Source organism: Notolepis coatsorum (assembly GCF_963971535.1).
Source record: "Notolepis coatsorum genome assembly, chromosome: 12".
Classification (NCBI taxonomy): domain Eukaryota; kingdom Metazoa; phylum Chordata; class Actinopteri; order Aulopiformes; family Paralepididae; genus Notolepis; species Notolepis coatsorum.
Window position 1 is genome coordinate 98215612 of NC_140176.1, and position 15924 is coordinate 98231535.

The 15924-nt window shown below is 42.1% G+C and overlaps 1 protein-coding gene across 1 annotated transcript; it reads left to right on the top strand.

The window, feature by feature from the left end:
- Positions 1–903: 903 nt before the first annotated feature.
- LOC311237984 (tripartite motif-containing protein 16-like) lies at positions 904–11739 on the top strand (the record flags this gene model as incomplete). The annotated part of the gene is made up of 8 exons (XM_084325955.1): positions 904–1012; positions 1724–2211; positions 2862–2957; positions 7309–7542; positions 7901–8066; positions 9591–9692; positions 10284–10331; positions 10561–11739. 8 exons carry the CDS (start codon positions 904–906, stop codon positions 11088–11090), a joined length of 1773 nt encoding a protein of 590 aa, XP_084182081.1. The 3' UTR covers positions 11091–11739.
- Positions 11740–15924: the final 4185 nt, after the last annotated feature.

Here is a 15924-nt window from a genome sequence, read left to right on the forward strand (position 1 = left end):
GGTTAGGCATGGTTAAGGTTAAGGTTAAGGTTAGGCCTTGTTTCGGAGTTGGTTAAGGTTAGAACGGTTAAGTTTAGGCGCTGTTAAGGAGCTGGTTAAGGTTAGAGTTTGTGTTAGAGAATGGCAATAGACAGCCTATTTCCGCGCGACAGCTCTCAGCAGCCTCGTTGCGCGTCCTGAGTTTGCCGCGTCACGTGCCTGTCGGGGCCAATCAGGCCTACCCCGGAAGTCACTTACTGTTGCGGAACAGTTACAGGCGTCCAGGCCACTAATACTTGTCTAAGCCACGAAGCCCCGCCTCAAACCCGTCCACGCCTGGGCTCTGTGGCTCTGCAGATATCCCCTACTCCTGCATATACCCTATTGGAAGCATGAGCTCATCTCTGCACTGTCACTTTAAGACCGAGCCTCCTGACACCAAGCTCCTCCTCCGGTTTGGAGTAAACGAAACCCAGAGCCGTATAACGGAGTAACGAAACCCAACTCAGCCACATACACAGGAAATGAGAACCTAACTCCACCTCAGACGCGTTATTTTTTTCCGTAGCCGCATTTTGCGGAGACGCTCTCTGTGTATGTGCGCCCAATCGCGTGACGAGCTGTGTCTTTGCCCATTTCCGGGTCTAACAGTCTGCAAACTACCTAACGCCTAGTTTATCACTGGTTAAGCTTAGGCGACTCTTTCGAAGTTGGTTAAGGTTAGAGTTTGGAATCAGGGATGGTGTTCTATCGCCCTGCTCTAAGACAAACCCTAAGCTTAACCGGTGTAGAAACAGGCGTCACACGATTGGGCGCACATGTCACATGAAGTGGCCAATCAGAGAGCGTCTCCGCAAAATGCGGCGACAGAAAAAATAACGCCACTCAGACATATGCTCAGACAGACGGAGGGACTGTGCAGAAATGGCTGAACAGGGAGCAGAGTGGGACCAGGATCATTTGTCCTGTTCTGTCTGTCTTCAGTTATTGAACGAACCGGTCACTCTTTCCTGTGGACACAGTTACTGCAGAGGTACCGTATGTATATCTTTTCTGTTAGGATCTCTGGGTAACAGTACTGTATATTTGCATCTACTGTATATAGGAACCCAAGGAGGACAATAACACTACCTGATGCATACTGCACCTTATGTGACACTGAATACTGTGAATATATATTTCAGTTAGTTAGATAGTTAATTATATTGACCAATTTGTTTACACTGCTTGTGTTGTTTTTGCTACCTGTACCCCCCCCTTCCCCCATGCTCAGTATATTTTTACTGTATTTATTTACTGTATATTTTATTCCATTTTTATTCTATTTTACTCTACTCTTATCCTAGGCAACTTGATTTGATTTTTGTTATTATTCTAATTCGTGACCTGTCCTGTCTAAATGTTTAAATGTTGAGCGATTTGCAGTGTCAAATTTCCCATGGGATAATAAAAGTATTTCTATTCTATTCTATTCTATTCTTATCGTATATGTCACAAAAATGTAACAGTACTTATATACCTGTATGTCATGTATGTCCCTGTGCCATAAATGTCATGATGTCATGTATGTTCTGTATGTCATAAATGTCACTATGAATTGAAAATGGGGGACCCTGATGTGAACAAGACAAAAGTCTTTCTCTGGTCTGCATCCCCTTAACAATTGTGTGTATTGAGCCGTACTGTATTGTACCCATTCTGCAATCTGTTAATAAAGTCATCAATCAATCAATCAATCAATCAGGTTGTATCGAGGGCTCCTGGGACCAGGACGACCAGAGAGGGGTGTACAGCTGTCCTCTGTGCAGGCAGACCTTCCAGCCCAGGCCTGTCCTGAAGACCAGCACGCTGCTGGCAGGGCTGGTGGAGAAGCTGCAGACCTCAGGAGGACCTCTGAAGGCCGCCCCTCCCGCTAAACGCTACGCCGGACCTGGAGACGTGGCCTGTGATGTCTGCACTGGGAGGAGGCAGATAGCCCTGCGGTCCTGCCTGGTGTGTCAGGCCTCCTACTGCGAGACCCACCTACTGCCACACCGCGAGTCTCCCGCCTTCAAGAAGCACACGCTGGTGGACGCCTCTGAGAGACTGCAGGAGAGGATCTGCCCGCAGCACGACAGAGTCCTGGATGTCTTCTGTCGCACCGATCAGAAGAGCATCTGTTACCTGTGCTCCGTGGATGAACACAAAGGCCACCATACAGTCTCTGCTGCAGCGGAAAGGACCGAGAAACAGGTACATAACGACCAGTCTCTCGGTATATCACATACTAACTAAAACAACAAGACGTGTTCTTTTTTTTTATCCACTTTTTCCTATTTTTCTCCCATCCCAAATCCACTCTGCCAATTCTCCCCTCCCCTGTCTTGAACGTTGCTCGCATATGCCCCCCCACTGGCCGGTTGTAGGGAGGATAGAAGCCTTGCATTCCGATACACGAGGAGGCAGCCTGTCACATCTTTTCACCTGCCAGCGCGGACTCTCATTGGCGAGGTGTGACGTTTGGGAGGCTCACACTACCCCCGCCATTTCCTGTCTCTGCTGTACAGGCGCCCTGACCGACCTGTAGGAGTCGCTGTTTACAACGATCAGACTACCACCCATCGACTTCCACCCCCTAACTCTGCCAATTGAGCCAGTATGACGGCCGGCCCAAGCCGGAGGCAACGCCGACAGCCGGATTTGAACCCGGTGTCTCTTGCGTTGGTGACGAGCGCAATGTCCGCTGCGCCACCCAGCCGCCTCAACAGACGTGTTCTTATGACAGTAGCTGACGATGATTCTACATCACAAAGCAGCTTCAACAGATGTAATATGACAGTAATCACTATGACTGTTATTCCATAAAATGATGATGATTTAAAAGAAAAACATTTCCTGTACAGCGGTATTTGGCCGACATACGGCAGACATCAGGAAACACCGTGCGGAAGAGAGAGAAGGAGCTACAAGAGGCCAGGAAGACCGTCAAGACTGTAAAGGTTTGATGATGATGATGATGTGGTTTCTTGTTTGCATGGCGCACTTTTTTGTTGGTAGCGTCTATGAATCCAAGTTGCAAACTAGTTCTAAACTGCTGTGGAATAGGGAGGTGTGGTCTGACGTCACTTTAGTTTCCCGCGAGGTCCACCCGTATAGGGATTTATCATTGGGGAAAATGGATTATCAGCTATTCAAGTCAAGTCAAGAGTTTTATTTGTCACGGCATACAAGCATACAGTGAAATGCGGGTGGTCATGCCCGCAGCGATTGTGCAATAATACAAGTAATAAGAATAAGATATAACAGGTATACCGTATAATGTACATAAAGTTTACAAAAAGCATGGTAAGACATGCTAAGGTCCTGCGATAGTGCAATACAATGTTAGCTACGGATGAGGCACTGGGTCTTATGTACACTACTATACAATATACAGTTATACTATATATCCTTATGCTATCTTGCTATATCCATCTATTTACTATACAAGAACCACTCCCGTTCTTTTTTTTTATTTATTTTTTTACAATTCTGCCTCATGAACATTGGAAAGCTTTCCATTTGTGCACAAAATGAGTTCCCTTCTATCACTAACATTATTGTTTAAGCATTTTTGGTTGAAATAAAATTCATTTATTTTCTTTATTTTTTTTCTTCGATTAATTGATTCATTTTCATGTTGAGCTATAGATTGTGGATGAATACGCACAGAAAGGTACACCATGCAAATGTTCATGCTTTATTAGTTTTAAACGAGATGATTTAGAAATGGGCAATGGGGGAAATACATTGCGTTTTCAAGATGGTGGACCGGCCGGAAACTGCAATGACGTAACCACTACGCGTGTATATTTTCCCTAACGGAGTTGCACTTCCGCGTTCGGTTTGCGCGATCTGATTGACCACTGACGTTTTTTTCAGCGCCAATCGCGTTACTCCTAACAAACTGGTTAAGCTTGGCGCCTCTTTCGAAGTCGCTCTCTTTCGAAGTTGGTTAGGGTTAGGGTTAGTTGGTTAAGGTTAGGGTTAGGGTTAGGGTAACAGCCTGCTGGCGCGATTGTTAGGAGTAACGCGATTGGCGCTGAAAAAAACGTCAGTGGCCAATCACATTGCACAAACCGGTTAGGGAAAATATACACGCAACCAGTGGTTTTCCGTAGCCTTTGTTTGCGAAGACGCTCTCTGATTGGCTAGCCCGCGTACAGCGAAGACCCTCTCTGATTGGTTTAGCTCCGAAGGGTCTCTTCCGCCTTGTACATATTCTCTGCTTCAAAGTGGATTATGCTTAGAGTTAGGGTTAGCCCTAACCCTAACTCTAAGCATAACCCACTTCGAAAGAGGGCCAAAGCATAACCACTTCGAAGCAGAGAACATATTATGTACAATTCGGACATTTCTATCCCAGAGCCCTTCGGAGCTAAACCAATCAGATAGCGTCTTCGCAAACAAAGGCTACGGACAGCGAAGACCCTTTCTGATTGGTTTAGCTCCAAAGGGCCTCTTCCGCCTTGTACATATACATTCTCTGCTTCAAAGTGGTTATGCTTTGGCCCTCTTTCGAAGTGGGTTATGCTTAGAGTTAGGGTTAGGGTTAGGGTTAAGGTTAAGGTTAGGGAACAACATATCAATTGTTGTTGAATATGCGGAAGAGACCCTTCGGCGCTAAACTAATCAGAGAGGGTCTTCGCTGTACGCGGCTAGCCAATCGGAGAGCGTCTTCGCAAACATAGGCTACGGGAAAAAAATCACACACACCTCCCTATTGACCAGGAAGTAACCACTACACCTCCCTATAGACCAGGATGTAACCAGGGGAACGTCTAACTCAAAATTAGATCTCCAGATCCCAGGGCTCCAGGGACGACTCTCCCTGAGCTGGAATTCAGTGCATGAATTATGTGATGTCATCAAGTGACTTCTGGAGTTGGTCTGTTGACAATTAATGACAGACTTCATGGGTTGAACAAATCTTTTGCTGAACACTTTTTTTTTACGATTGCATACCCAAAGTGCCACCCTACCTCTCTGAGCTGTTGCAGTTCTATACACCTTCTCGCTCTCTCAGGTCAGCTGACCAGCTCCTCCCTGTAGTGCCTAAAACTAGGCGTAAGCTCAGGGGGGACCGTGCTTTCTCCGTTGTCACCCCCAAAATGTGGAACGAGCTGCCGCTGCAGATTAGGCAGGCCTCATCACTGTCCCATTTTAAAAGCCTCCTAACACTTTTCAATGCCCACCACGTGATAACACGTGTTATCAGCCTGACGCCTGAATGCCCACCACGACAATTAGCGTGTTATTTTTTTATTAGCGATCTGAATTCATATTTCATCAACCGAGTCTCCCGTTGGTAAACCAGCCCCATCAGGAGCTCAGATGTGAAAAAACCGCCCCCTATCGTCTCCCAGATGGTAATGCACCCTTTTGGAATGGACTCAATGAAAATGGATGAGAAAAGAAAAATCCGGAATCCACATTTTACTTCTCAGGCATGTAACCCGAGCCGATCGGATTCATTGTGGACCCTCAGAACAGCGTAGAATACATATGTCCAGTATGCAGCGTTGGATCAATAAAAGCGATCGATTTTTGGAATGGCGATCAGGAATTGGAATGATCTTTTTGGAGAACATCTGATCTGAGCATACCTGTCAACCCTCCCGTTTTTCCTGGGATTCTCCCGGATTTCAACATTCTCTCCCGCCTTCCTCCAGTTAAAATTGTTGCCAGTATCACTTTTGTAAAGTAATGAAGCGCGAATGTAAAGTTAATCAATACACAATGAAACAATATCTTTATATATATCACATGTCAAAACTACTTTAATAAAACAAGATTTCCGTTTTTCATTTCTACTCATTCATCCAAAACAAGACAGCAATTATACTTCTGCATGCACCGGGAGAATTGAGCTCATAGCACAGATTTGGAGTTGATAGAATGGACATTGCTGTTCTTAGGAAATGTTGCACATGGTGGAAATAATGGAAATTAACATTTCTAACATTAACATTTAGTGTATGTTTAAAGTTGATACATTGAGGCATGGTAGAATTTCACTTTATATTACAGCAGTATCAGTTTTTAACATTACAATTAGTGTCTGACACTATTATACACATGTTAAAAAAGTCAAAGTCAACTTTGTAATTTTCCAATTTGTGCAAGACATACAGAAGAATTAAATTACGTGCCACCCTTCCCACGGTGTATATAGAAAGAGACAATAAACACAAAAGTAACATAGGACACAATATACAACACGTACAGGACTATGTACAATATAAACAGTACCTACAATTAAATGAATGAATGAATTAAATAAGAGGTAAAAGAGAACTTAGTGTAAATATTCCTTAATTTGTGTCGTTATAAAAATCCTATTGTATTCAACAAATTAATTATGATACACCACAATGTGCCCTTTCTATCTATTCTAAATCTATGGCCTTGCGATTCCACGGCTGCGCAGTGCCGACAAAAGCAGGCGTTCCATCTCCTCTACAGAAACACTGACACTTCCATTAATTTAATGCAGGGGTGTACACAGCATTTCACTTTCAACCAGGTATCTGATTAATTTAATGTAGCAATTAGTAGTTCACCCAGTCCTTGGGTACATACAGGTTTTGACCTGCAGATGGCAGCGACGAGGCAGCTCAGCAGAGAGCAGCTGTCAACAAAATCTCCAGTTTTTTCAAATCCCAATGTTGACAGCTATGGATCTAAAACATAGATTAGGCGTTATTAACGCTAACATTGAAGTGGATGGTGGGCATTCAAGCACTAAATTGTGCGCCCCCTGCTGGCACTGAAAGTGTTAAGACCCACCTTTTCTCTCTGGCTTTCGACACCATGTAGCTTGTTGATTTTATGATCTTATTGTTTTATTGTGTTATTGTTGTATCGTTTTGTTACTGTGTCCTTTGCTTTTAAATACTTTTAAGTACTCTCATCTATTTAAATTTTTATTGTTGCCTATGTTTAACCTTTTTTTTGTACTCTTGTTCTGTTATCTATTTTTAGTGCTACTTATAGTTTTTTAATATGCTGCCTCTGTACAGCACTTTGTGCCGATGTGGCTGTTAAAGCGCTTTATAAATAAAGTTGGATTGGATTGATCATGTTTTTCTCACGCGTCATCGATCGGTTTTCGCAATTCACCAATCTCATATTTATACTGAATATCGGCCAATACCGATCGCTGGCCGATCAATCGGGGCATCCCTAGAATGTAAACCTGAATGTAAATGTGAATATACTCAGCCTCTGCTGCCTGCAGTTCACTCTATGCTAGAACGCTTCACATCTATGACACTGTGTGACCTTTGCCCTCGTCTCCCTGGCCTCCAGCGCTCTGCTCAAGCTGCACTGGACCACAGTGAGAAGACCTTCACAGAGATGATCCGCTCCATGGAGAGGAGGCGTGTGGAGGTGAGGACGCTGCTTACAGCTCAGCAGAAAGCACTGCTGAGACCAGTCGAGGAGGTCCTGAGGAGACTAGAGCAGGAGCTGGCAGAGCTACGGAGGAGCGACCAGGAGCTGAAGCTGATCTGTCAGACAGACGACCACGTCCACTTCCTCCAGGTGGGACTAGTAACACCCCCACATCGAAAAGATCTGACAAGATTTTTATAAGGTCTAAATCCACACAGTACATGAATCGGGCATATATCGCAGATGGATAACCAGTAATATAACATAATAATATAAAATACATATATATATATCGGAAGGCATGTTTAATGTTTCTTATAAATTCTTCTAAAGGCAGAAACAAATATATGTTTCTTATACATTTTATTTTATAAGAAATTATTCGGGTGGATTTTCTTTTCAGTGAAATTAAAAGCTTCTTTTCAAATTCTGTAAATATATATTATCAGGTGATAATCCTCTCTCTCTCTCTCTCTCTCTCTCTCTCTCTCTCTCCTTTCTCTCTCAGCATTATCAGTCATTCACCAAACCAGCTGTGTGTTCAGATTTGCCCAACATCAATGCACTCTGTCTTCCGTCATACTTTGATGGTGTGAGAGAGCATGTGTCCAACATCAAACAGAAACTACAGGACATGTTTGATGTGGAATCTCTCTGCAAAATCTCCAAAAACGGTGAGTCTGGTATTCAATACTAAATTCAGCCCTAAATTCGATCACGATCATGGATATTCCCGATAAGGGGTGTGTGACAATTCAATTCGGCATTGATTTGATTCAGAATCTATTATTTAGGCAACGATACGATGCATGGTAAAATCATACATTTTGACCACCGGTTTGATTTGATAATTTTTTTTATACTTTATACTATACTAAAACTGTGATAAATGTGGCAGGGCTGATCTCAGTCAGAAATAATTAAATATATATTAGGGATGTCCGATATTATCGGCCGACCGATATTATCGGCCGATATCGGCAGTAAAATGTGATATCGGAAAATATCGGTATCGGTTTAAAAACAAAAAAAAACAATAACAATATTTGTTATATATATATCCAGTGAAATTATTAGTTACCTGAAATTATTCAGTTTTTTGGACAGGGAAACCCTGCATATATCGGTATCGGTTGATATCGGTTGATATCGGTATCGGAAATTAAGAGTTGGACAATATCGGAATATCGGTATCGGTAAAAAAGCCAATATCGAGCATCCCTAATATATATATACAATTAAAACCTTGCACCAAGTTATTAGTTCACTGTGTTTTGTTTAAGAATAAATCAAATAGATGAACACATTAATTTGTATTAATATCGATTGAGTACCGCAGACATATAACTTTGTTCTAAGTTTCCAGAGGAACAATATTTTCAAACATTATTATCTAAAGATGGTAAGTTAGAATGTAGTGTTCATTCATAGTTAAATACAGTAGAGATTGAGTACTTTATTATCTAAAGATGGTAAGTTAGAGTGTTGTGTTCATTCATAGTTAAAGACAGTAGAGGTTGAGTACTTTATTATCTAAAGATGATAAGTTAGAGTGTAGTGTTCATTCATAGTTAAAGACAGTAGAGGTTGAGTACTTTATTATCTAAAGATGGTAAGTTAGTTTTGTGTTCATTCATAGTTAAAGACAGTAGAGGTTGAGTACTTTATTATCTAAAGATGGTAAGTTAGAGTGTAGTGTTCATTCATAGTTAAAGACAGTAGAGGTTGAGTACTTTATTATCTAAGGATGGTAAGTTAGAGTGTTGTGTTCATTCATAGTTAAAGACAGTAGAGGTTGAGTACTTTATTATCTACAGATGGTAAGTTAGACTTTGAGTTCACTTTGATTGCGCCCCCGGTAAAGCTGAAGCCTTTGCTAACCGTCTTTTTAGATGACGCACACTAATGTGTATATTATCTGTAACAGCAAGGCATGAAGCTATTTCAGCCTGTCAGGCCTTGATTGAAGAGATTATGTGATGCGGTGATCAATATCCTCCTGCTCCTCTGACATTGCGACACTGAATGATGTTTCCTGCAGTGATTTAATATATACTAGACTATCGTTTCATTTTCTCGAGATCTCGAGAAAATGATCCCGTTATCACGAGAAAACAAATTAAATTAACTCGTTATCATTTTTTCCAAGTGGTCATTGGTTTCTGCATTCTTCTGCTTATATGCTTTTATCTTTTCAGTGACTGCAGAGGAAGTTCAGCCCGTAGTAAATACCAGAGAGAGGGCCTTTACTGACCAAAACTCACCAAAGCCTAAAACATTTGATAAACCTACCTTACCAGGCAAGTCTCTTAAATTGATAATCTCACCTAATTAAAACCCTCTCACCTAACGACCTCACCTGAGATTATAACTTTGCTGAACATTCTAATGATGATGTCACAGTGGCTGCTTTGCACTTGAACATAATGCTAACTGTAGAATCGTTGTGTCCACACAGTGAAAGCAGTGAACATAATGCTAACAGTAGAATCGTTGTGTCTACACAGTGAAAGCAGTGAACATAATGCTAACAGTAGAATCGTTGTGTCTACACAGTGAAAGCAGTGAACATAATGCTAACAGTAGAATCATTGTCCACACAGTGAAAGCAGTGAACATAATGCTAACAGTAGAATCATTGTCCACACAGTGAAAGCAGTGAACATAATGCTAACAGTAGAATCGTTGTGTCCACACAGTGAAAGCAGTGAACATAATGCTAACAGTAGAATCGTTGTGTCTACACAGTGAAAGCAGTGAACATAATGCTAACAGTAGAATCGTTGTGTCCACACAGTGAAAGCAGTGAACATAATGCTAACAGTAGAATCGTTGTGTCCACAGTGAAAGCAGTGAACATAATGCTAACAGTAGAATCGTTGTGTCCACAGTGAAAGCAGGACCAGATCTGCCCAGGACCAGATCTGACTTCCTACATTGTGGGTATTGTTTTCTTTTCAAACCCTGTTAAAATATAACCTTTACAAGTAATCCACAGGCTCCTTCTCAGTTTGCTATAGGTGGCTTGTGAGTTTTGATCCATAAATAGACTAAATAATAAATAGAGAGCTGCAGAAACTCTTTCAGGAATTCCTCAAAGACATGATGACCTGGGATCTATTTCTTTCTTTCATTTAATCTCGAGCTGCTCTGCTGTTGCCTCCCCAGATTACCGCCGGCTCGCGTTCAACCCGAACACGGCACACCGGGAGCTGCGTCTGTACAACCAGAACAGAGCGGCGGAACACGTCATGCAAAACATGCCGTATCTCGATCACCCGGAGAGATTCACCGACAGGTGGCAGGTGCTTTGCCGAGAGGGTCTGACCGGCCGCTGTTACTGGGAGGCGGACTGGCACGGCTGGATCGACGCCGCGGTCTCGTACAAGGACATAAAGAGAACGGGGGAGATTCACGATTACGCATTCGGATACAACGACAAGTCCTGGAGTTTGGAGTGCTCAGATGAGGGTGGTTGCACCTTCAGACACAATAAGGTGGAGACCAGCATACCTGACCCTCAGTCCTCCAGGCTGGGGCTGTACCTGGACCACAGCGTGGGGACTCTGTCCTTCTACAGTGTCTCTGCTGACAGCAGCTTCGTCCTGCTGCACAGAGTCCAGACCACCTTCACCCAGCCCCTCTATGCAGGCTTTGTGGTGAGCATGCTCTCTAGTGCTGACCTCTGCGACCTGTAGGGGCCACTGATCACATGACCTCTAGTGCTGACCTCTACATGTAGGGGCCACTGATTACATGCTCTCTAGTGCTGAACTCTACATGTAGGGGCCACTGATCCTCTGCGTCTTGTCTGTCTACATCTGTCTAAAATTACCATTTTGGTCTGAATATAAGACCACATCAGGGCCCTATTCCCCGTACCCCGTAGATCAATTAACCCGATGTTTGAATCCAGGCTTTCCCTGTTCCTCGAACGCTGATTCAGTCTCGTTAATTCAAACCAGACTTGATAGTCAGGATAAGTGCGCGCGGCCGCCTCACCTGAAAAGACAGCAGGTGTTGATCGCAGAAATCCTGATTTTCTAACGGCATTGATTGATTGATTGATTGAAAACTTTATTAACAGCAGATTGCAGAATGGGTACAATACAGTACGGCTCAATAGCCTCGCAGACAAGTTAAATGCATAATCTATAGGCTAATGTTAAGTCCCTCATTACCCCAATCAATCAGATTATATTTCTTTAATGGAATGAATAATCAAATGAGATCTTGCTAGCAAAAATAATTAGTTCAACTCTTTCAGAATAAGTAGATACAAACAAGCCCAAAGAGTATCTAATTGATACGAATTAATAGATACTTATGAGGATATCTGTACTGTATGCGCTCGGCTTAGGTATCATGTACTTTATATATAAATACATGGTTCCCAAAGTTTTCAAGGCGCGACCCCCAAAATAACGTGTCAGAGAGGCTTGGAGGGAGGCTATACAGTTTCACTATTAATCAGGTTTTAATCTGTTTCGGACATCATCCATACATGCATTGAATTGATTAACCTTTGGTTTATACCAGTGACACCTCATGTTCATCATCAGATAACAGTGCTTGAACAGATAAATGCATTTTCTCAAATTCATTCATCAAAACGCCAAAGGCTCATTCAATTTCTCAAATCCGTCAAACAGCGCATCTCATGAGACATATTAATCCCAGTTACAATATCACAATAACGTGTGAGTGACAGTGATACAATTCAACAATCCACAGATTCAGATTTGTCGTAATTCATATCCACAGTCCACGCATAAAGACGCTTCAATTTATGCTGAATGAAACACAATCCGGGCGCTCCGTTAAGCAAATACATCAACAGCGAAGAATATGAAACGAATCAGAGCCAAATGCCCGATAGGTTTCATTCATTAAAAATATCCCAGCAGGATTCACATTTGCAATGCTCCACGTTATTAAAATAACCACATAGTGTGTATCGCGACGCGCAAGCGCAGTATCCGTATATGACGTGCATTATTTAGGACAAAGTTAATCTATAGGCTGAATATGATTTATTATCAGCATTTTAGGTATATTATTTTACATTTTAAAAGCCTCCTCTAGAAAAACGAAGCACAAAAACATAATTCAGAATGGTATAATGGGATCTAGACTGTGAGGATTATTTCAGGAAGCGAGCTGGCATTTCTTTGCGAGGGCGTGGCCATGCAGGTTATCCAGCTAACTGAACTTAACCCTGCCCTCGACCAGGTTCAAACTTTCTAATCTGTTGCCATAGTGATTTAGGCAATCGCACGTCGGGGAACGGAAAGGTCTGGCTTAAGTCAAGTTATCCTGAAAATTATCCGGCTAACTCAGTTAGCCAGGTACGAGGAACAGGGCCCAGGAGTATTACAATAAAAAACAACAGGAGTATTTTTAAGTTTAAAAATATGTTTAAAAAGAGGGTTCTAGAATCTTATAGTCAAATTTAACCTAGAATCTGTTTTCTCTACAATGGAACTCGGGTATTGCAGATTAAGTATTGATTTTCCTATGTTGGCTTAATGTTCTTTTCGGGAACGGTTTTTGTTGATTGTTGATTTTTTGTTTGTTTGTTTGTTTTATTTTGCAAACTTATTTTGAATTAGGGGTAGGTTGTTCTATAAGCCTTTTGGCTTCAAACCTATCCTTTTCGATTGTTTATTTGTAAACATTTCGAAAAATTATTTGTTTATTTATTTGTAAACATTTGAAATAAAGAATTCATTAATTCATCGGGCGGCTGGGTGGCGTAGCGGAGATTGCGCTCGTCACCAATGCAAGAGACTCCGGTCTCGACTCCCCGAGTCAGCATTGCCTGCGGCTTGGGCCAGTCGTCATACTATCTCAATTGGCAGAGGTAGCGGGTGGAAAGTCGATGGGTGGGGATTGGACGTTGTGGACAGCGACTCCTACAGGTCGGTTGGGTGACGCCTGTACAGCAGAGACAGGAAGTATCGGGGGCAGCGTGAGCTTCCCACGCGTTACTCCTCGCCACTGAGAGTCCGCACTGTCTGGTGAAAAGATGCGACAGGCTGCCTCCTTGTGTACCGGAGGGGACACGTGATGCAAGGCTTCTATCCTCACTACAGCCGACCAGTGGGAGGCATAGTCTAGCAACGTTCAAGACAGGGGAGGGGAGAATTGAAGGGGAGAATTGGCAAGTTGAAATTGGGATGGGAGAAAAAAATTGAAAAATAAGGAGAAAAAGTGGATACAAAAAAAAGAATTCATTCATTCATTTATTCACCCTGATTTCTTACTGATTATTTTACTCTTCTATTACTGTCTATTTTCAAATGGCCATAGAACTGCCATTGAGTTGATTGAATATATTTCCTGCCATGTGAACTTTGTAAGGAAACTCTAAGTAATTTAGAACGGGGGAAAAGGCGGAGTATATGAGAGACCTGTGGCTCTGACAGCTCTAAACATCTAAATGTCTATTTTATGTGTTAATCAAACCGTAAACAAAGAGGCCTATTAACTCATTCCCTGCCAAAAACGAGTTAACTCGTTGTAGCCCGCCAATCGAATACTGCCAACAACAAGTATACTCGTTATTGGATCGTTATTTATTTCATTCGCTATTTCCATTCATAAACATGCAGGCAGCTGTGTGTTATCACTGGGGATGGGTCTGATATCGCAAAAGTCCAATACCGCCGCCTAACGTCTTGCGGCCGCTATTGCACTCCATTTGAAACGATTTGGTGTCTGGGCCGAGCTGCGGCGTGCGGGCGGGATCTAAATACTCGGGCAGGGCAAGCGGTTATAACGGATGCATCGACGAGGGTCACCCCCCCGTTCATGTTCAATACTGGATTACGTTGGAAACACGATCGCGATAATAATTGGATTATTCTTTTTGCAGTACATCATAGACAAGGTAAGGGCTATATGTTATCAATCTTGCGTTGATCCGATAATTCTTTCCCTGCGATCGGAGCGTGTGTCGGTGTGTGTGTGTGGCGTGTTCCGTTGGTTGCGATCAATCCGCCCCCCCCCCCCCCCCCCCCCCCCCCCCCCCTTCATGCATCCACGATGAAACATAATACCGATAATCTAGCGTTGATTTCAGATTGATTATTGATCCAGGCGCGGAATGGCACGAATTATAGTGAAATGCACTAAAACGCTGTTTGGCAGAGTTTCCTGGGATTACACAGAATTACTCTAAAACTATACTCATATTCACCACGGTATAAAACGGGAATATATTGATGAAAAAATATCTGTTTTTTGCATCTTGACCGGAAGAAACTCAATGACAATCGACAATATCATTAGATCCATAGCTATAATATTTAATATAGTTTTAGCACTACAAACACCGGCATGTACCCCCATTTCATTACAGCGCTGGCACACACGGCCATACGCCCACAGCGACCTCTGGCATCCAATGAGTTAAGATAGTTAGATGCTAATATGAAAAACTATGTGATTAAATGTTCTATGCCTTATCTTGACTTTGTCTATTTTGCTGATGCTTATTTTATGTCTGCACTTTATGCATTGCTCTTGATCTGCCAATTTGTTGCTGCAATTCTTGTATGAAAGGTTCTATCCAAATGAAGTTTATTATTATTATTATGATAATAATATGATCATATTATGATAAAAAGCGATTTCTTCTTTTAAATTAAATAAAACATTAATTCAACTGTGGCCTACTGATACGCCTATTTCCAACATCATGTGTATCTCAGATGGAAGAATAGAAGTGTATGTTGTGTGAAAGCCTCATGGATCATGATCTAGATCAGGGGTTCTCAAACTTTTTTATACCACAACTGAGGTCCTGCGGGACCCGACAGAGAAACATGCTGCGTTAGGGCGGGCCATACTTATTTTTTTTTGAAAATCAATCGAGTGGGGTGTCTAAAATATGTGTTTTTTTGTGGGGAATTCAAATATGGGATTATTTTTCGGATCGGATAACTCTAACCTACATTGTTTTGGATTTCAAAATGGCAGATTTTACCATTTTACACCCCTTGGCCATACATGGATGCCAACATGAATCTGAAGGAAATCCTAACATGCAAGGTGTCTAAATTATGTGTTTTTTAATCGGGAATATGAGTAAATTTTTCGGATCAGATAACTCTAACCTACATCATTTTGGATTTTAAAATGGCTGATTTTACCATTTTTCACCCCTTGGCCATACATGGATGCCAACATGAATCTGAAGGAAATCCTGTCATGCAAGGTGTCTAAATGATGTGTTTCTTAATGGGGAATTCAAATATGAGTTCATTTTTGGGATAGGATAAATCTAACCTACATAATTTTGGATTTCAAAATGGCTGATTTTACCATTTGAACCCATTGGTATTGTATTACAAAATTGCCAAATTTACCCATCCCCTTTCAAAGATTAAAAGATATATGGGAAATAATTTGGAACATCATTTTGGATTTCAAAATGGCCGATTTTACCATACCCTTTTACCAGGTCAGCTCCTGCCCCCTCCCCTCTGCCAACCCCTCTGTCAGTGGAAGAAAGCTAATGCTCTTTTC